General features: G+C 47.0%; 1 protein-coding gene across 3 annotated transcripts; it reads left to right on the top strand.

Moving 5' to 3' along the window:
• The first annotated feature begins 353 nt into the window (after positions 1-353).
• On the top strand, positions 354-21,600 carry sytl2b (synaptotagmin-like 2b). 3 transcript variants are annotated; one of them, XM_062521622.1, is made up of 20 exons: positions 354-495; positions 2,434-2,524; positions 2,812-3,094; positions 7,442-7,584; positions 8,131-8,242; positions 9,710-9,776; positions 9,988-10,093; positions 10,376-11,251; positions 11,464-15,111; positions 15,959-16,057; positions 16,679-16,732; positions 17,236-17,330; positions 17,641-17,754; positions 18,351-18,520; positions 18,613-18,715; positions 18,840-19,001; positions 19,355-19,433; positions 19,735-19,834; positions 20,214-20,419; positions 20,697-21,600. In XM_062521622.1, exons 3-20 carry the CDS (start codon positions 2,994-2,996, stop codon positions 20,837-20,839), a joined length of 6,378 nt encoding a protein of 2,125 aa, XP_062377606.1. In that variant the 5' UTR covers positions 354-495; positions 2,434-2,524; positions 2,812-2,993; the 3' UTR covers positions 20,840-21,600. The 3 variants fall into 3 exon arrangements, with proteins under 3 accessions (XP_062377606.1, XP_062377605.1, XP_062377607.1); XM_062521621.1 differs by having other exon boundaries at positions 11,461-15,111; XM_062521623.1 differs by lacking the exons at positions 18,351-18,520; positions 18,613-18,715; positions 18,840-19,001; ... (2 more) ...; positions 20,214-20,419; positions 20,697-21,600 and having other exon boundaries at positions 11,461-15,111; positions 17,236-17,366; positions 17,641-17,678.
• Positions 21,601-22,040: the final 440 nt, after the last annotated feature.

Raw genomic sequence — 22,040 nt, 5'->3', positions numbered from 1 at the left:
TTAATTGTGCATATTCTCATATTTTCTTTGATTATTTTCTAAATGCTTAGTTCAGTAACCTAATTCATTGAAAAATAACCTCTCTTTTTTATTATTATTCTGTATTTTATATTTAGGTATAATCCTATGGAATGTGCCAGATGGAAATATTAGCCTAGCCTACATCAGAATAATTCAGAAAGGCTACAGCCTGGCATCCCATGGTATCTCTCCTTGTTTACATCATGTTAAACATAAACCTCCAACAGGTTTAACTTGGTCCTTACGAGGGATTTTCCTCGGTGAGAAGGAATGCGCTTCTGAGGTGGAGCTGCAGAGCATCAGTTGTGCGAAACAGGTCGCGGCAAATGTAGTCTCCAACGACCTGTGTTAATACCGCCAAATGTGCATGAAGTTCCTCAAATTACATTCCCAAGCCGGAATTAAACATCGTTTGATTTAACTAGGCCCTAAAGGATCTCAAGACTGGAGAATCCCCACGCATGCATAGTCTTGGTAAGTATTTGTTTTGCCAGTAGGAAGTGTTGAGGGTTTTGAATTGCTGATAAAGATCATCTATGCTACGAGGATGCTTGATCCTGCTTGTATTAATCATACTCCAGTGGTGTAGCCTACCGTTGTCTAATTGGTGTGTAGTGTGTGTTAATAACTTTTTCAGAACAACTATGTGTGTAGATTTGTTTTATTTGTTGGATAAAAGCTGTATGTCGGGTGCCCTGTATGGTTTGGTTACAGTCAGCAGATGCAAATACACCGCCTTTATTTAATTCAGAATTAAATGTCAAGATAGCTCCCCCTCCTCCAAAGTCTACAACTGAAAAGTCCACGGCTCAATAGGAACTGTTAACAAAACTGTTTTTAAGGCCAAAAGTAGACTCCGCGGAACAAACACAATTACCTCATTACAAAAATGTAATTACGGACGACTGGCTAACGCCTACAAACTCTGAATAGTTCTTGTGACTGGCCATTCTTCTTGATTTCACTGATTTACCACATTTGGAGCATCTCTTGGATTTGAGCGTTTTGAGTGCATGATGTAGTTCATGGATGTATTTACAATGATACCTTCTTTTCGTGCAGTGGCTTAACTCAATTAGAGTCTAATCTAATCGACCAATAATAACAAAGTCACTGATAAGGGTCATTGGGCATAGATACAAGCAAATAACAGCAGAAGAGGACTGTATGATAAAGACAAACTACCAGATCAATAGCTTTATAGCTGAACTCCCCGCTCACCTGTTCAAAAACAGACTCAATGTGCCAAAGATTATGTGTCAGAAGTGAAAGGCAGAGGGGGCACAGCGAGATGTTATTGTATTGTGGGAAATCCACTGCAAGCTTAAACTAATTACAGTGAGAGAAACTCCACTGCTCCTGAAGAAGACCCTTCCACCCTACAGCACATAGTGTTGGTGTTCATACATCACACACAACCTCTGACTTGCTTGATGTTGTGGTTAGGTGAATCTTGTGAGGTCTCCGGCTCTGTCCATATAAGGAGGGCTTGGCTATGTGCTCGAGTTTATGTCAGGGCCAATCAGAGTCTGCTTTATCATCATAAACAAACACAGCTCATTAAGTCAATGTGTGACTAAATAGTGACTACTACAAACCTAATTGTGAAAATAAACCTTATACTGGTTGAAACACCACTGTAAATATAGTGATGTTCATCAATTTCAATGTGTATTGGTTCTGTTCTGTCCAACTGTTTCGGTTGGGAGGAATTATGATTTATGGATAACATAGTACAGATTATAGCTGCATGTTGATGGGTGTGTTAAATGTGAAAGGTTCTACTTTTTTTCCGACTCTCTGATATGAAACAAAGTCTGTTGCATTTTAAAGTGTTTTTTTTATCGAGCAAGTTTGTGCAGCGTGGGTAAAGCAGCCGTTTGAGCATATGGTGGTGTGTGTATGTGTGTGTGTGTGTGTGTGTGTGTGTGTGTTTAGTAAGGGTGAAGCCCTGTGATGCAGCTCCTCCATCCTCCCGTCTGCCGCCCGGGCGGTCACATGCTCTCTCTAATCACCTTGCGCTCCTCTGGAGTCTGTCTGCTCCGCTCTGCTCTGCTCCACTCTGCTCTGGAGGCCGGCATTAAAGTGATTCGCAGACCCACTGACGAGCTTTCATCTTATTAGATTCTCGATTCACACAGGACTTACTCCTGCCCCTGGCCACATCTCTGGCCTTGGGCTCACAACAGGAGTGCAGAGCTGCACTAACGCACTAACGCTGCACTATACAGTTCTGCTCGGCTGTCTCGGAACTGCCCTGAGTACACACAGACTGTCAGCAGTTTGCTGAGGAGTATCCCGCAGGAGAGCTTGGGTAGCTCCCTCCCATTTCCTTACAACAGCGCTGGTGCTCGGAGTCTTGGAGTCTCGGAGTCTCTCTGAGTGTCTGTTTCTCTGCGTCTTTGTGCCAAGGTGCTCCAGGAGTTTCTGTGGCCGTCACCTGACTTCAAACCAGCAGAAAGACCTGGCCAGAATGAGGAGAGAACTACCACACTCCGTGCAGGTAAACAACACATCAGACACCTGTTTGCTAATGACGTTGAAGTTTGCTTTGCTTAATGTCACAAGGGAGGGGACTCTAATGTGACATTTATATGTGATGTTATGGGATTGATGAGTCTGTTTACATCGATTGAACACTTTTATTTGAAATGTGTCACATCAGTATGTCTGATCAGTAGATAGATTATAGCCCTAATGGCCCTGAAAAGAGCAGGAAGTGTCTCTGAACATTGTGTAGTTTTGTTGTACCTGAACACTCTGTTTATAACAGCAAATGTGTCTCCACAGCTGTGACTCTGAGGAGCCTTTGGATCAGCGGGGCCGTGGATCACACATGTTTGTGGGGACGAAGCGGTTTTGGGGACGAAGCGGTTTTGGGGACGCAGGACTTATCAGAGACGCAGGACTTTTTTGGGGGGGGGGATTGTGGGGACCCTTGAGGACGGCGTAAGGACGCAGCAGCTGCCGCCATGATCGACCTGAGTCACCTGACGGAGGAGGAGCAAGGGGTCATCAAAGAGGTCCTGAGGAGGGACGCCGAGCTGAAGAAAGCTGAGGAGGAGCGCGTCAAGTACACCTGTCCTCTTTTATTCTCCGCACACACGCAGGCCTCACACCTGACCGCACACCACACTCACACCTGCCCACACACCTTGTGTACACCTGTGCGTTTATCCTCTGCACTGTGTTATTATGTGTGTTGACGTCTGCTCGTCTTTTGCTCGGGGCTGTTTGCTTGCACCTCTTCTCTGTTGACATATACATTATTAGGGAAGGATTAGTGCTGTCTGCGTGCATGCTAATATAGCAGTCTCTTATGGTAAACAATGCCTGTGTGCTTTGGTTAGCTTTTATTCCAGACGTCTGTCTGAGTTTGTGGCCAAGATATTTCTCTTTTTCCTGTGACTGAAATTCTTCACTAGTCGAAATTCTTCAGAAATCTTCTCTGTGGTGACTGTTCACTTTGTTGAATCAGAAGAGTTTGGCGTGTGTGTAGTGTTTCATTGATGGTGTGATACTTGGTGTTCCTGCTCTTTTATGAGATCAGACTCTGCTCTGTTATTCTTGTTCAGTCTTTATTGAGTGTTTTCCTCAGCTGCTGCTGCCTCTGTGTGTGTGTGTGTGTGTGTGTGTGTGTGTGTGTGTGTGTGTGAGAGGGAGAGAGAGTGTAAATAGCTGCCTGTAACTGCAGCGTTTGTCCGGCTCTAATCTGATAAAGGGCACACCGGACATCTCGGACTGGCCAGCGCTCGCTCTAGTGTGACCTGCTATTAGATTAAGCGCTAAGTGCTGCTTTACAAGTCATCATGGGAAACACTAGTTAAGGTGATTGGCCACATTCAGAGAGCAAACGGGGAGGAAGAGTCAGGATTGGTCCCTACTGGCCGAGTTCATTCGAGACCGCATCTTAATTCCATTAGCGGTCATTCTGTGAAGCAATTTGGTTTTGCTCCTGGACAGAGGCGAACAGAAAGTAAAAGTCCTGCCATACATTCTTTCTACCTGTGAGCTTAACACAGGTGATATCACTAATTATCTGATCTGTACCTGGCTGCTAATTAGGATGAGCTGGTTTACTAAATGGACTGTCAATCATATTGCACAATATTGTGCTGTGTCTCTCTTTACGTTAGTGTGTACTCTCTGTGCTGGAATCTTAGGCTACTATTCAGCTTATGGCTGGAGGTCTATTAGGCCTTTCACACACATTTTTGAAAAGTGTGAAATAACAATGACCAGCATAATTTCTTGTGAATAAATTCAGGTTTGTTGTGAAAGGGCCTTAACTTTAGGTTATAGCATACATTCTCTGATGTAGGGTCTTGGATTTGTATATTCGAGATTTGGATTAGTATATACTCTTCTTAACTCTTGGGTTAGTATACATACTCTGCTGTGAAACCCATCTCGTGTGTGTGTGTGTGCATACATGTGTGTGTGTGTGTGTGTGTGTGTGTGTGTGTGTGTGTGTGCGTGCACGCAGCATGCTAGCATATGTCTGTGTGCGTGCGTGTGCGCACATGTGTGTGTGTGTCTGTGTGTGAGAGTGTGTATTTGTGTCTGCGCACGTGTGTGCGTGTGTATGTCTGTGTGTGAGTGTGTGTGTTTGTGTGTGCACTTGTGTGTATGTGTGCGTGTGTGTGTGTGTGTGTATATGTGTGCGTTTGTATGTGTGTGTGTGTGTGTGTGTGTGTGTGTGAATGTGTGTCCGGCTGATTTCCCAGCAGGCCTGGCTGCACAGCTGGCTCGTCTGTAAGGGGATTAAGTCCGCTGTGCTGGAATAATGGCGGCCGTGGCACGCCCCTCTCGTGACCGGGGTTCTTTCCCCCGCGCCAGAGTGGCCAGCGCTGGGCATGGCCAGACACATGACCCTCATTAGGCGAACCCAGCGCAGCGCAGGGAGAGCGAGCGCTCCCTCCGGCCCCACAGGAGCTGCTGTTTGTTCAGTGCCTCTGGTGGCCTCTGACACAAGATCACGTACATCACACAACTCAGTCAACTCCTCTGACATCACATACATCACACAGAATCAACTCTGACTTCACACAGAATCAACTCCTCTGACATCTCAAACATCACACAGAATCAACTCCTCTGACATCACATACATCACACAGAATCAACTCCTCTGACATCACATACATCACACAGAATCAACTCTGACTTCACACAGAATCAACTCCTCTGACATCTCAAACATCACACAGAATCAACTCCTCTGACACAAGATCACATACATCACACAGAATCAACTCCTCTGACACAAGATCACATACATCACACAGAATCAACTCCTCTGACATCTCAAACATCACACAGAATCAACTCCTCTGACATCACATACATCAGACAGAATCAACTCCTCTGACATCACATACATCACACAGAATCAACTCCTCTGAAGGCCCCATCACATTACAAGCGGCATGCGCTATGAAACCCATTACTTTCAATGGGTTGAGAGCGCAAAAACGGGTCTGCCGCTGCGCTCAGCAAAGCGCAGCGCTGGTGGCATTTTGCCGCTTTGCCGCTGTTGCGCGTACCACGGTCAAAGTTGAAATATGTTGAACTTTGACTGCGGCGCGCTGTAAGTGAATGGTCTTTTGCGCGGAGCCCAGCGGTAAGCATAGAAATAGGAGCGGTAACCACAACAAAAATCGTTGCCATTACCTCAACCAAGAGCAACCTAGCGGTGAGCGCAGCGCATGCCGTGTGTAATGTGATTGCCCCTTGACATCACATCACATACATCACACAGAATCAACTCCTCTGACATCTCAAACATCACACAAAATCAACTCTGACATCACACAGAATCAACTCCTCTGACATCTCAAACATCACACAAAATCAACTCCTCTGACATCTCAAACATCACACAAAATCAACTCCTCTGACATCACACAGAATCAACTCCTCATACATCTCAAACATCACACAAAATCAACTCCTCTGACATCACACAGAATCAACCCCTCTGACATCTCAAACATCACACAGAATCAACTCCTCTGACATCACACAGAATCAACTCCTCTGACATCTCAAACATCACACAAAATCAACTCCTCTGACATCACACAGAATCAACTCCTCTGACATCACAACACATACATCACACAAAATCAATTACTCCGATATCACAGCGCATAGTACATCGCACAGAATCAACTCCTCTGACATCACATTTATCACTAGAATCTATTACTCCAGCATCACATATGTCACACAGAATCAACTCCTCTGACTTCCACCAACATCACATCACATACTGTACTGTACATCACACAGACTCAACTCCTTCGACATCATATACATCACACAGAATCAACTCCTACATCACAAGGACTCAACTCCGACATCACATATACACAGAATCAACTCCTCCAACATCACAACATACTGTATGCATCACACAGACTCAACTCTGACATCACATACATCACACAAAATCAATTCCTCTGACATCACAACACATGCATCACAGTTCTCCAGCATCACACAAATTACACCAATTCAACTCAAGCCAGAGAAGGGAGTCAAGTACAGTACATTATGTGTCATCTGTGCTTAATGGCCGTTATATAGAAATCTGTTCCTAAATTTCTAGATTTCCCTTTCGATAAATAAAGTCTGACTGGAATTGATCTTTCCAGATGGGGATATAGCCATTGTGTTATTGACAATGTGTTATGTCTTGTTTTTCATTGGATAATTAAAAAGGCCTCATCTGTGGTGTAGGTGTCTGTGTAACACTCAACACTCAAACAACTGTTTCTCAGGTCCAGGCGTGTCAGTGTCGCAATGGGCTTTTGTCTGCACTGGGCATTGTGTTTCAGTGGACACCGCATAATCCACCCTCACAGAGGCATAACCGATCAGCTTTCATGGGCATGTAGAGGGAAGGGAGGAGACTGGGGCTTCAGACGGATTTCTTTACGCAAGGACATGGGCACAGAGCCGTGTGATCAAACACAGAGGGTGTTAGAGCCAAAGCCCTGGGTGTTTATAAGCGGTAAATATTCTAAGCTTGTCGCAGTGATGGAGAAAAGGTTCCCTTCACAGCTCAGCTCAGACAGAGAGAGAGACATCTTTGTCAGGCTCTTTCGTATTAAAATGCTAATTGGCTAAGTTAGTTTGTGTTGGATGGAATGTGTGGTATTTGTCCTGAAACCCCCTCTTTGTCACAGATGAGTTTTTTATGGCTTTTTCATTTTTGGTAAACAGGAGTCAGTATGAAAGGAACACCCAGTGAGGTTTGCACGCTCTCACACCCATATTCTCACACACACACACACGCACACACACACACACACACACACACTCACATGACCCACCTGATTCAGTCTAACTGCATTTGTCATGTGGGTCCTAAGTGATGTGGGTGTCCCAGAGTTCCTTTGTTGTTGTGCTGCAGGCAGCTCCAGTCTCTGCTGATTGAGGAGAACAAACTCAAGTACATGACGGGCGAGTGGTTCTACGAGGTGAAGTCCCAGCGGCACCAGGACCGCATCCACGGGTCCGAGATCATCTGGGCCTCCATGAGGCAGAAGAAACAAGGTGAACATCAGAAGCGTAGCAGAACCAAAGCATAACTTAGCAGAACCAAAGCACAGCCCAGCACTGCAGAGTCAAAGCACAGTCTAGATCCAAAACAGAGGCCATCAGAACCAAAGCAGGACCTACAGTATCAGAACCAAAGTATAGTGTAGTAGAATCAAGGGCCAATGTGCATTCACTTAAAGAGTAGTCATGTACTGTAGCTAACCTCCATGATAAACATGGGTGTGAGAGAAAGAGAATTAAAAAAAAACTTAATGACTTTATGATATTCTCTCTGATATTCAAAAAGATTAACTCTTTGAATTTCATTATATTTTCTCCATGGTGTAAGAACAGCACTTGCATCTAGCAGCAGCTTCTCTAAAGTCTTTCTCGTTCACACACAGATTCACCGCTCATAGCGCCTCTTTGAAGTGTGTGTTCTCTGATGTGTGTGTCTAATGAAGTGTGTGTGTTCTGTGGTATGTGTTCTGAAGTGTGTAACTGTATGCTCTCTGAAATGTGTGTGTGTTTTGAACTGTGTGTGTTCCACACACCACACAGATTTCACCAGAAGTCTGGAGAGACCCCGGCGTGGCAGTGGGATAGATGGTGCCATGGCGACACTGAAGCCTTACTCACAGCAGACGATCGAAGCCCAGGAGCAGAGTGACAGGTGAGACCATACCTGACTCCGTCTCCACCTGCCTCCCACCCACACCTGAACCCATACGGGTGCATCTGCCCTCACAATACATAGGACAGAAATATATCAGATATTTAAATATGACCACTCGGATTGGGGCAGCCTACTGGTAGGGCTTCGAGCTTGTAGCCGGAGGGTTGCCAGTTCAATCCCCGACCAGTCCACCGCTGAAGTGCCTTTGAGCAAGGGACCTTACCCCTCACTGCTCTCCGAGCGCCGCTGTTGGGCAGGCAGCTCACAGAAGTTAGTGTGTGCTTCACCTCACTGTGTTTTCACTGCATGCTCTGTGTGTTCACTAATTCATGAATTGGGATAAATGCAGAGGCCAAATTTCCCTCACAGGATCAAAAAAGGTATATGAATTAATATTCAAGATCAGGTTTATTGTCATATGCTTGATAAAGATGTCACATCAATACTAGTAATGGAGTTCTTAGACTCAGTGCTAGCCCAACTTCACAATAGTGAGGTTCCTGTACAGTTTTACTTTTGTTGCAAATCTACTTTAGTTTTGAATATACATGTCATTATGTCACTGTGGTCTTCATTAAACATGAGCATATCATACACAAACATCAAAAGTACCTATAATAGCATCCCCACCCCAAACTCAAACACAAATACATGCTTGTGTGGGTTTCCATCTTAGGTGAACGGGTGTGTGCGGAAGAATCTTCAGCGTGAGAAGATAATGCTTAAGCATGTCTGCCATATGCTGGTTATGCTCCGGGACTGTTTTGCCCTATTAGCTGTGCGTGTGTGTGTGTGTTGTGTGCCTTTAAGGTGTGGAAGTCTTATGACTTCAGGTAGTAGATGACTCCCACTAAGTCAACAAAGGCGTTTCACAGGCGTCTCTCTCTCCCTCTGTATGCATGTGTGTGTGTGTGTGTGTGTGTGTGTCACATCCTCTCTGAGCATGGCCACAAGAGGGCTGGCCAGCCCCAGAAATAAACACTCTCACTGTCCCCAGAACTTTGGCTACTGTGTCTTATCTAATGAAACACGTCTCTGTTTGTCCTTCTCCATGCAATCTCCATAGGAGTCCATAAAGAATGTTTCTGATTAAATTCAAACTTATTCAGCTGTGTTAACTGTTAGTATGCTGCCAGAAAGATGGCCATAGAGAGTGATGTGAGAATGACAGAATGACTTACTGTATAAGACAGCAAGTCAAACTGTAAAGTGAGGTGTACTACATGCCTTGTCAACATGATTATTCTGTTGAGGTGGGGATGCTTTGTCTGAACACATAGATATCTGGCATTCCACTTGAATCAGGCTTTAGCTGATTACAATGATTCCAATTGACAAGGCATATCAGCCTCTCAAATAGTTTAGAAATGAAGAATCTTGACTTTACGGAAATCTGTAAACTCAACCCAAATGCACACAGTTTTGCCTGCATGTATTTTATCTATTGAGATGTGTCTCCAACAGGAAAAGTGAGAGTCTGCCGTCAGAGGCTCGTCGGGACTCCCTGAGGCTGTCTATGCGCTCCCCCAAGGTGCAGTGACTGAACACTGAAACACAAATATTTACTCTCAGATCAACTCAGAGCACTTTTAAACACCTTTTATGCCTCATAGAATGCCTGCCATATGTAGTGACACATTTCTACATTGTGTTTTTGGTAGATGTTTGCTGTACAAAGTATTACATCATGTCTTGTTTGCACTGCGCTCACTACATAGTCTCTGTTTTTTGTCCGTTTGTAGCTGAGGCATAACCCGTTTAATAACGTACAAGTGGAGTTTGATACAGAGAGGCCTCATCCTCAGCTGTCCAATGGGACTCAGAGTTCTAGCAAAACACAGGAGCGAGGTGAGGAATAGTCTTTGCAACACACACCCTATGGCTTTTTTTTGTGACTGTGACTGTGACTGTGTGTGTGTGTGTGTGTGTGTGTGTGTGTGTGTGTGTGTGTGTGTGTGTGTGTGTGTGTGTGTGTGTGTGTGTGTGTGAGTGAGTGAGTGAGTGAGTGAGTGAGTGAGTGAGTGAGTGAGTGAGTGAGTGAGTGAGTGAGTGCGTACGTGCGTGCGTACGTGCGTACGTGTGATAAACTCATGTCGTTTGTTACTGACCAGCTGTGTTGTCTCCCTGTAGAGATTCTCTCTTCCCAGAGAGAGCTGGTCAGGGAGGTGAAAGTTGAGGAACCCGAGGCACCAGCAAAGCGACCGGCCCCGGTGCCGAGAAAGAGAACCAAGCTGCCCAGGACAATGAGCTCAGGCACAGAGAGCAGCAGGTCAGGGGTCACGAGCCCCACGACCTCTATGACCTCCATGACCCGCGGCATCCTGAAGCCGGCCTCCAGCTGCAGTTCTGTCGACTCCCACCAGAGGGAGCCTTCGGGGGTGGAGGCGGTGCAGGAGAGTGAACCAGGGGGGTTGCAGAGGAGGGAGGAGGAGAGAGAGGAAGAAGTGATGCGGGTTGAGAGGAGAGATGAGGGGAAACGGCGCTTTGTACCAGTGTCAGTTGAAGACAGTCCAGAGGAACGGCGGACATCAGAGGAGATGACTCAGCAGCACACGGTCATCTCACAGGCAGATGGAGTTCAGCAGAGAGAGATCACTTCAAGGTCGCATGAAGGTCACCTGAGAGAGGCCACCTCAAGGTCAAATGCAGCTCAGCAGAAGGAAGCCACCTCAAGGGCAGATGAAGGTCATATGAGCGAGACCCTGCCTCAGATGAGCCGGCCCAAAACTGATGTTTCCCGAGGCATGGGCCTATCGGTATTCTCGCAGCCAGAGGCCTGGAAGCCGTCTGTGGGCAAAGCACAGCGCCTCTCCACCTCCCCCGGCTCTAGCGGGGCCAAGACTGTATGGGCACCCAACCCAGACCAGCTGCCCCGAGAGAAGCCTGCCTCCCAGATCGCACAGCACGGGTGGAGAGAGTCCAGCACTGAGAGGTCACAGCTAATAAAAGACAACCAAGACCTCCCAGCAAAGGATACCAACACAGACTCACTCAAGACTGTAGAAGGTGGGAATGTTTCTGTTGGGCCTAATGACACTGAATACAAATTTTACATCACTGAATTCTCTTGCCTGTTAGCAGCCAGACATCAGTTAACATCATTTTTTTACTATTTATAACCCACAAAAGCTTCAAATACAGATTTACAGTTTTGCAGTTTTGTCATTTCCAGTAAGAGAGTCCTGCTTTGTGAATAATTTACTCATTTTGTTTAGTAGGTACAATGCAGGAATCAAAGAGGACTCCCCTCCCATCTACACTAGATGTGGTGGAGAAGCCAGCTGACACTGAAAGATCCAAATCCCCTGTTGCACCGGTCTCGAAGACCTCTAAGCTCACAGTGGAGGAGGGGGACTCCATCGCCAAGGTACTGGAGTGGTTTAACAGGAGCACCGACAGCAGCAACCGGCATGACACAGACTCTGTTCATGACCTGGAGGATACCAAGGATGACATCACAGACTCAGAGGAGGAGGCCAAAGCAGTGGTGGTAAAGCCAGCGGCAAACGTTTACACCATAATCCCCAGGCAGGAGAAGCCCAAGGAGAAGAAGAAGCTAATCCCGGATGATATCTGCTGGGCGGATGAGCAGAGCGTGGACCTCTCTGATGAGGCTCCAGAACAGAGGGACGCCCAGAGAGAGAGCCCCACCATCACAGTCCGTCCGTTTCAGCCCGGTGTGAGCAGGGATGGCTCCTACCAGCTCCAACCAGCTGCAAACACTGTGCCCACACCAGAGACCACCTACCAAACACAACACTTCAGCCAATCCCCACCCCAGCCAGAGACTAGCTACCAGCCACAACGCTCCACCCAATCACCACTCCAAACAGACACCACCTACCAACCACAGCACTTCAGCCAATCCCCACCCCTGCCAGAGACTAGCTACCAGCCTCAACGCTCCACCCAATCACCGCTCCAAACAGAGACCACTTACAAATTCAAATCTTCAATTCAGTCACCCCTCCAAAAAGAGACTAGCCACCAATCCAAACACTCAATTCAATCCCCACTTCAAACAGAGAGTAGATACCAATCCAAACGCTCAATCCAATCACCACCCCAAACAGACACCACCTACCAATCCAAATCATCAATCCAGTCACCACTCCAAACAGAGACCACCTACCAATCCAAATCATCAATCCAGTCACCACTCCAAACAGAGACCACCTACCAATCCAAATCAACAATCCAGTCACCACTCCAAACAGAGGCCACCTACCAATCCAAATCATCAGTCCTATCACCACTCCAAAAAGAGACTAACTACCAATCAAAGCGCTCAATTCAGTCACCAATCCAACCAGAGACAAGCTACCAATCCCAACGCTCCATCCAATCCCCACTTCAAAGAGAGACAACCACAGAAACAAACAGAACAACATACCAATCCAAACATCCCATCCAGTCTGCAGTTAAAACAGAAACAACTTACCAGCCGCAACGTCCAGTCAGTCCTACGCCCAACAAAGAGGCAACAATCCAGGCCCATCCTCCAGTCCACTCAGTGCTCAAGACAGAAACAGCATTCAAAGTGGAGCAGTACAGGCCTGAGGCACAGAAGCAGGGTACTCCCAGACTAGAGGAGGTCCCTGTCCCAAGGGGACCCGAGGCAAAAGCTAGAGGTATCACCCGTCAGGACAGCCAGGAAGAGAGGCCGAAAATCGCCAACCTGAAGTCCTTCTGGGAGAAGGGCATCAGCGGCCCAAAGATCCTGATCAGCAGAACGAACTTAAACGCGGACAAGAAAACGATGCCTGATCCACAGATGGACCTTGGACAGACTGGCAGAGATCAAGTTGAAGAACCACTGAAGTCTGTCCAGAATTTTGAAATTAGGTCCATGAGCACCTCCTTAAACCCCCGCAATGAAGAGAAACCACAGAGGAAGCAGATTATAGAAATAAAGGCATACGAGGAGAGGGGAATTGAGGTCACGCCAATTGAACAAAAGTATATGAATGTAAAGCCTGAGGATGAGAGGGTTTCAGAAAGGACATCTTCTACTCAGAGGAGTGATACATTTGAGGCAAGCAGTCGTATCAAGAAAGATGTTACCTCCTCAGAGGTGAGGACATCCCCATTTCCTCTCCATACCAGCCGATTTGCAAAGAGGGTGAGTGAAGAGGCCATGAAGTACTCCCATACCCCTTTAAGCGAAGACACCACAAAGTACTCCCATGCCCCTGCAAGTGGATACACCATGAAGTACTCCCATACCTCCACAAGTGAAGATGCCATGAACTACCCCCGTACTGAAGATGGGATGAAAAGTGGAGATGCCATTAAGTACTCCCGTACGGCCAATGAGCCTCCTGCTCCCTCAGCCCGTCCAGAAGCAGTCCCGAAAGCTGAAGAACGTGATGAGGAAACGCCACCTGGATCGAGATCTCTGTCAAGAACAAGCACCCCGGTTCTTCCTTCAAGTCCAGTGTTGCCGGCCAAGCAGAACACCCAGCTTTTAGAGAACCGGAGAGAGAGGTTAAAGCAGCTCAAGTCTTTTTGGGAGAGTGAAGTAGGTGAATCCAAACTCTATAGTGGCAGATCAAGAGACACAGAGAGCAAGTCGAACCAGTCCTTTGGCTCCTCCTCTCTGAATAAAAGGTTCACTAAGTCTGCTTTTGACCTGAGATCCATGGGCCTCAGTTTCAACGATGATTTCGATGATGCCTCAGAAGAGCACAGCTTTTCCGGTTTCACTATGAAAGATAAGACTGAGAAACCAGCTCCAGGAGACACCAATTTTAGGAGTCTCAAAACCTTCTGGTCAGGATCTCCCACAGTGCAAACCAGATCAAAGTCCCCAACATCCAAGGACAGGCTCCAAGGGTCCAAAAGCCCCCCAGCAAAGCCTCACGAAATGGCTGGAGCTCCACGGGCGGCTTCCCCACAACAGTGGAAGCCCAACCCCAACTCAACTTCCTCATACCGAGTGTCAGACGAGATGTCGGATAAGTCCTATGGAAGGCCCAGGGAAGAGAGCTGGCACAGCAAAGCATCTTCAGCCAATCGAGAAGAACACCCCGCTTCCCCCTCACTGAAGAGCCGACACAAAAGCAGGGATGAAGGTGGCACCAGCAGCCGAAGGGCCTCGGTAGACAGCAGGTCAGGCAAGTCAAGCCACAGAACCTCCAGTGTGGAACCAGAGCAGAATCGAAAGACAGCGCCTCAACATCAGTCCCGCCGGAACTCGGAGCAGGTGTCCCTCAGCAGCGCCCTTGGCCTGAAGAATCGATCGGGTCAGCAGCCACGCAGAACCAGCACAGGGAACCTGAACGAAAGAGCTGGCAGCATGCGCAGGGCTAGTAGCATGTACTCCCTGGCCGTCAGGGAGGACGAGGAGCAGACCTCGCCCAAGCCCTCAAAGAGGGGCCAAGAGCTAAGCTCCACAAAGCCCAAGAAGATGCCAGAGTTTGGCCTGAGCTTCGCCAAGAAGGCGTCCGAGGTGGGGAGGAGCAGGGAGAAGCTGAACGAGAGGCGGCCATCTAATGAGAGGCGGCCGTCGCGGACGTACGAGGACAGCGATTCGCAGCCGCTGGCGCGCTCCTTCATCCCACGGGACTACCAGCACTACTTGGGCATCCCGGACAAGACAGGCACGTGCCCAGCGGCAGCACCGCCCCCAGAGCCGCAGGAGGAGGTGTGCACGTCCTTCTCTGACCAACAGGGCTGCGAGTGGAGCCACAGTGGCTGTCCGGCCCGGTCCAGCACGCCCGTCGGGACAGAGGAGGTGGGCGGGAGGAGGGGCAGCCTGGGGCCACGCCCCACTTACAGTGTACCAACCAATGAGGAGTTCAACCAGGAGTCTCCAAGGAGCAGCATCTCAGGGAGCTGGACGTCCTCACGGAAAAACTCCAAGTGTAAGAGTTTCCTCTCTCTTGGTCACTTTACAATGTAGGACACTTTACACTGTAGGACACTTTACAATGTAGGACACTTTATACTGTAGGGCACTTTACACTGTAGGACACTTAACAATGTAGGCCACTTTACTTTGAAGGTCACTACTATAGGTCACTATACTGTAGGTCACTGTACACTGTAGGACACTTTACATTATTGTAGGACACTTTAGACTGTAAGACACTTTCTCCTGTAGGACATTTTACGCTTCCCAAATGTAACTGTAATATACAGTATTTAAGGAGATATACAAAGAATAAAGCTATACTTTTTATATACTCCAACATTGTTTATCACCAACATTACTCAAACATTGTTTATCACCACAAATAGACATTGTTTGTAACTGTTAAACACACACACACACACACACACACACACACACACACACACACACACACACACACACACAAACACAAAAACACAAAAACAGGTTTGAGTTGTCTAAGTGTATTGTTTTATGTGTATGTAATGTATGCTGTATAAAAGCACTACCGCTTGTTTTCTTGTTTTCGTCTAACTGGTGCAAAATACACAACTAACACAAATTCTGCAAATGCCTCCCCATTCCCTGAATTTTTACTGACAACAGACAACAAGCTTCTCGTGTTCTTATTGAAGTCACACGGGAAGAATAAATCCAGATTAAAGTTCCTCTGTTCAGTGGTATCATATGCCTCTTTTACCCTTTATACCTTGTCCTCATATGCTCCCTGGGAGTTCTTGTGGTCTTGTGGTGGCTTATGTCTGTTATTTATTTGTTTATTTGTTTGTTTGTTGATGTTGTCTAACCTCGTCTCCCAGGTGAGGAGGATCTTGACGGTCCAGTTCAAAGGGCCCTTAGGAGGGCAGGGATCCGGCCTACCTTCACCAAGAGCCTGGAAGACATCACCGCGGCAACAGGTGAGACAGAGGCTGCCTCAGCACCAGACAAACAAGTAGCCAGACAGAGTGACATGACATGAGGTTAGGATACAGTCATTAAAAGAACCAGTCATTATCTCTGTAGCATACTCATTTGGAAGACTCAGAAGTCGTTTAAAGCTTCAGTAATATCATATCCAGTCATTTGAGAAGCGAGGAAAATTCCCTGTGGACATACTTAGTTATTTCAGAGGTATAGAAATTCCTCTGTGTACATACATAATCACTTGAGACATGCTGAAAGACTTGTAATGGAGTATCCAGGGAGTTGACAGGGATTGAAAAGATTGTATAGAAATGTTTGCATAGATGGGCTGAGTGGTCAGCCACATACATTCTAGTGAGCCGTCACAACAGACATAGACACACACACACACACACACACACACACACACACACACACAGACACACACACACACACACACATACACCAATGCTGAAGTTTCGTCTCCGTCTTCCGGAGCCTGCTTTGATGGTATCTCCTGGCTTTGTCCAGCATTTGTGTGAGCGTTATTGTGTGGTCGATAATAAAGCACTCAGGTATCCGGCACACCTGTGTGGTGCGAGTGTCGTGTGAATCCCATGTGCTTCCCCCCGCAGGGCCAGAGAGGGAAAGTGAGAAGGCCAGCATCTTCATGCACAGTAGTGGCGATGGTAAGCACACACACACACACACACACACACACACACTCACACACACATACGCTCCTTAACCGTTAGCACCAGGCCTCAGAATGCACATGTCCCATTAGCACTTTATGACAAACTGAGTAGAGTTCTCTCTCTCTCTCTCTCTCTCTCTCTCTCTCTCTCTCTCTCTCTCTCTCTCTCTCTCGCACACACTCAGACCAGACCAAATACCATTCCACAGGCATGACCTGACCACCATAATCATAATCCTAGTTCATTGTTTCCTCTGTCTCCCTCCTCCTTCATCTTCCTCCATCTCTCCTCTTCCTCCTATTCCTGATCTTCATCATCTCCCTCCTCTGCCTCCCCCTCCATCTCCTCCTGTCCCTCATCTTCCACCTCAATTACTTCCTCCTCACCATCCTCATCTTCCTCCTCCATTTCCTCCTCTTGCTCTTTTTCCTTCTCCTCCAACCCTTCCTCCTCCTTCTCTATCTTCTCCTCCTCCTCCCCCTCCTCTTCCTCAGCCTCCCCGTCCGCCTCCACCCTGACCTCCTCCTTCTCGGAGTCGGAGCACATGAGGAGGATGAGCAAGTCAGTGCCCTCGTTCCTGCAGGAGGATGTACGTTCACCCGATCCCCAGCTGCTCTGACGCACAGTGAGGCCTCTGTGCCACCTGAGTGTGTGTGTGCGTGTATGTGTGCGTGTGCGTGCGTGTGTTTGTGTGTGTTAGTGAGTGTCTGTGCCACAGGAGTGTGTGTGCGTGTGTGTGTGTGCATGTGTGTGCGTGTGTGTGCTTGTGTGTGAGTGAGTGTCTGTGCAACAGGAGTGTGTGTGTGTGTGTGTGTGTGTGTGTGTGTATGTTTATGTGTGTGTGTAAAAGTGTGTGTGGGCTGTAGCATACGTGTGTGTGTGTGTGTTTTCCTGTCCAGGCCTCAGATGACAGTGATTCAGTGGAGAGCAGCTTAAGAGGGCGTCGGCCTCAAAGAGTGGGCGTGTCCTTCACTAACCTCAGCGGTTCCTCTGGCATGGCGTCTGTCTCGTCCGTATGTCTGCATGAGCTCCTGCACCGCTCACAGTTTAAGTCACGCTGTCACACTCTACTACTAACACCACTCACACACACTCAGGCCTCACGCTCCTGGTTGAGCAGTCACAGTCACCTCACACAAATAATAACATCACTCTCACACACCCCTCTTAGTTCCGAGTTTAGCAGTCGCCCCCCCCCACACAATCACACACAAGCGCAAATTCAGTCCTCACTTCTCCGAATTTAATATTCATAGACACACACACCCCTTACCACTCAGAGTTTAACACTCATGCTGCCACACAGCACTACTAACAACACTGGCACACACACACACCCCTCACTGGTTTGAGTTTTACACTGTCACTGTCACTGCCACACCTCAATGCACCACTAATACCCCTGATACCTCCCTCACACACCAGCTCACCCCTAATACTCTTGACTGGTGTAATCCCCTCTGTCAGCTCACTCCTTAGATTTCATCCTTGACATTAGGCCTTAAATATGAACAGAAATTGAAAAATATTAACAGAAAAAAATGTTTTTTAAATTGAGCCACTTAACTGTGATCTTTCCATATGTTACCGGAGTGCTTTTCCCTGGCAGGTAAGCGGGAGTGTTATGAGTGTGTGCAGTGGGGACTTTGGTGGAGTTGAAGTCCAGGGTACCATCCAGTTCACACTCAACTACGTGCAGAAGCTGAAGGAGTTCCACATCTTCGTGGTGCAGTGCAAGAACCTGGCCGTAGTTGATTCCAAGAGGAACCGCTCCGACCCGTAAATGTTACTTTCCTTGACTTTGTACCACAGTAATAAACAGGTAAAGTAGGTACAAAACAATAACAAGTTCTTCATCATCCCCTGCTCAGATACGTGAAGAGTTATCTCATACCTGACAAAGCCGGCCTTGGCAAACGCAAGACATCTGTGAAGAAGAAGACGGTTAACCCCTTGTTCAATGAGATTCTTCGGGTGAGAAATTGAATGAGAGGAGCCAAACTCCTCAACCCCCAACCTTCAAACACACAAACAAGATCTGATGAAAAGAGATGAAATAACTCAGGTGATTCACTCCCTACCTGTCTCTCCTCTGCAGTATCGGGTCCGAATAGATTACCTGAAGAGCCAGGTGCTCAACCTGTCTGTATGGCACCATGACACGTTTGGGAAGAACAGCTTCTTAGGTGAGGTGGAGATGGACCTGTCTGTGTGGGACTTCAACAACACCCAGATGAACTACATGTCCCTCAAAGCCAGGGTGAGATCAGCACAAAGAGCTCCTCCTGCTTTACAGCTTCATGGATGCAGTGAATGTTCAATATCGATGCCAATAATTTTGACTAGTAGCAAAATTGAACTTGTTACATGTGTAGCCTACTATTTTGTGTCATTGTTGTTGTTACATTATGTTAATTATTATTATGCATTTATGGCAGTTTGAGTCTTTTGGTTTAGGTGTTTGGACAGTAATTCTGATTCTATTCATTTATTTATTTTTTAATTTTTCATTTAAAAAAAAAAACATGAGGAAATAACTCAGGACATGCTATTCATTCTATTTTGAGCTGTATCACTTCAGTAAAAGTAAACGTGACATGTTTTTTTGTGTAGACGACATCCAGCACTCATCCCACAGAGTACAGAGGGGAGATGAGACTGGCCATTCGCTACCTGCCCCAGATGTCTTACTGTAAGATACTTATACACACACCAATTATCAGGTCTCCTGCTACAGCACTGATACCACACACAGAAAGGCCTACTATCACACAGCATCATTCATTGTCACTTGTGGCAGGTTAGGGCCGACCCCAACCCTAGTATCAGCTGTCATAAGCACCACCTGTCTGAAAGTACTGAGTGGTCCTTTGGTCGCCGCCAGCACCACAGTCTGTGTTTCAGGGTGAATGGAGCACAGCTGTGACTGTATTGTATGTACAGTAGTGCGGCAGGTCAGACAGCTTCCATGACTCTCCCTTTCTGCCTTTCAGCCAAAACGCCCTCAAACTCTGGTGAAGTTCACATCTGGGTGAAAGACTGCAAGAATCTCCCACTTGTCCGAGGAGCGACTATCGACCCCTATGTGAAGTGGTGAGCTACTGTGCACTGTGTTCTGTATTCAAGTGGAACGCTATTGTATTCAAACTTCTAGAATATCATCCCCTGCATTCCAGTCACAGAAATGAGACGACACCTACACTTATTCTTTTATGTAGGATGAGTAGAATGTTTATTTTGTGACTGACTGTAGTTCAGTGGATGGGAACATGAGTGCCCTGTTGAATGGGCGTGGGCTTGGATTGTTGGCAGGGATCTTTTCTCTGGAAAAAAAAGAGCCTCCTACAGCTGCGATCTGTTGTCTGTTCTTCTATCCCCTCTTCCTCTCTATCTCTTCCTCTTCCCATCTCTATCCCCTCTTCCTCTCTATCTCTTCATCATCCCTCTCTTCCTCCTCCTCTTCCTCGTGCAGTTTTGTGCTGCCTGACACAAGCAGGAAGAGTCGCCAGAAGACACGGGTTCTGAAGCGGACGGACTGCCCTGTCTTCAACCACACCATGGTGTACGACGGCTTCCAGCCAGAGGACCTGAAAGAAGCCTGTGTCGAGCTCACTGCCTGGGACCGGGACCGGCTGGCCAATCACTTCCTGGGAGGCTTGAGGCTCGGACTGGGCACTGGTAAGACTGGAGAGCGAGTGTGCCCCCTCTGGTCAATGTGTAGAAGCACATGTCCATGTAGCAGGGCATAACGTGAAGAATATTGCTATGATCAGAATCTTCTTAATGAATGCATAAACTTTAGCATTGCCATTGTACTGATGGTTTCCTTCTTTAATAAATATCAATGATAATAGATATTTGAAAATAGTTGTCCTGAGAAAAAAAAAATGGAAATGAGAGGGAGGGGATGGGTGGAATATGCCCTGATGGGGACATCTCCTGTCATCTTTTGCAGGGAAGAGCTACGGTGCGCTGGTGGACTGGATGGACTCCACTGGCCTGGAGGTGGCGCTGTGGGAGCGGATGATGGATTCCCCAACTGAATGGGTGGAGGACGTGCTGCCCCTCAGAGTTCTGATGACACACGCAAACAAATAAATAACCAACAAACAACGTTTTTTTTTTTTTGTTTTTAAACAAACAACCAAAAGACTAATGCCTGCGCTAAACTCATCTTACATACACAGAAAGCACACAGAAAGCTAATCTGACTCGTATTTAACTGCAGTTTAATTAAAGCTTTGCCTGCTAAAACTCTCTCTAATAGTTCAGGTGTGCCACTGTGGTATTGGCTGTATGCTTTACAGGATGCATGTGTCTGAATGTATGTGTCTGACCACTGATGCATGTGCCTGTATGTATCCACCTGATCTGACCACTGCTCATTGGCAGTGTACCTGGATGCATATTTTCAAGAAGTGGTCATTACCAGTGCCTATGAATGCATCTCTTTAAGAAGTGGCCATTTCCGGTGCCTATGTGCACACCTTTACAAAGTGGTCATTACCAGTGATGCATCTCTTTAAGAAGTGGTCATCACCAGTGATGCATCTCTCTAAGAAGTGGTCATTACCAGTGATGCATCTCTTTAAGAAGTGGTCATTACCAGTGATGCATCCCTGTAAGAAGTGGTCATTACCAATGCCTATGGATGCATCTCTTTAAGGAGTGGTCATTTCTAGTGATGCATCTCTTTAAGAAGTGGTCATTACCAATGCCTATGGATGCATCTCTGTAAGAAGTGGTCATTACCAGTGCCTATGGATGCATCTCTTTAAGAAGTGGTCATTACCAGTGCCTATGGATGCATACACTGAATTTGGGTTGTGGTCATTAACAATGCCCCTGCATGCATATTTCTGTGCACTGACAGTTGGCGTTGGCGATTGAGTATAGAGGATTAAAAGACTCAAATGTGGATTTTGTGGATTTATTACTTCTTTGCACTTTCAAGTGGGAGACTTGATTTCAGGACAGATCTTCCCTCAATCTGTCTATGCCATGATCCGAACCCCGCATGTTTCTCCCCAATGAAGAGTGTGAGTGTGTGATGTGTGTGTGACGTGTGTGGATCTCAATCTCTGTTCCTCATGTGTGCTACATCCTTCCTCTCTAGAGGCTACTTTTCTAAGGGCATTGACTCTCATCTGTATCACATGCACTCACACCAAAGCCACCCTCTGTCTGGAGCTGCATTACTGAAGGCCCTGGCCATTAGCCCCACCTACAGGACGCAAACAGCAATGCAACAGAAAATTCAGAAAGGAATGAAATTAGGGCAATATTATGCTGCCTTTGG

Source organism: Sardina pilchardus, chromosome 19 (genome assembly GCF_963854185.1).
Source record: "Sardina pilchardus chromosome 19, fSarPil1.1, whole genome shotgun sequence".
In the NCBI taxonomy this organism is placed as follows: Eukaryota; Metazoa; Chordata; class Actinopteri; order Clupeiformes; family Clupeidae; genus Sardina; species Sardina pilchardus.
The sequence above is the reverse complement of the archived record's forward strand: the minus strand, read 5'-3'. Positions and strand labels throughout refer to the sequence as shown.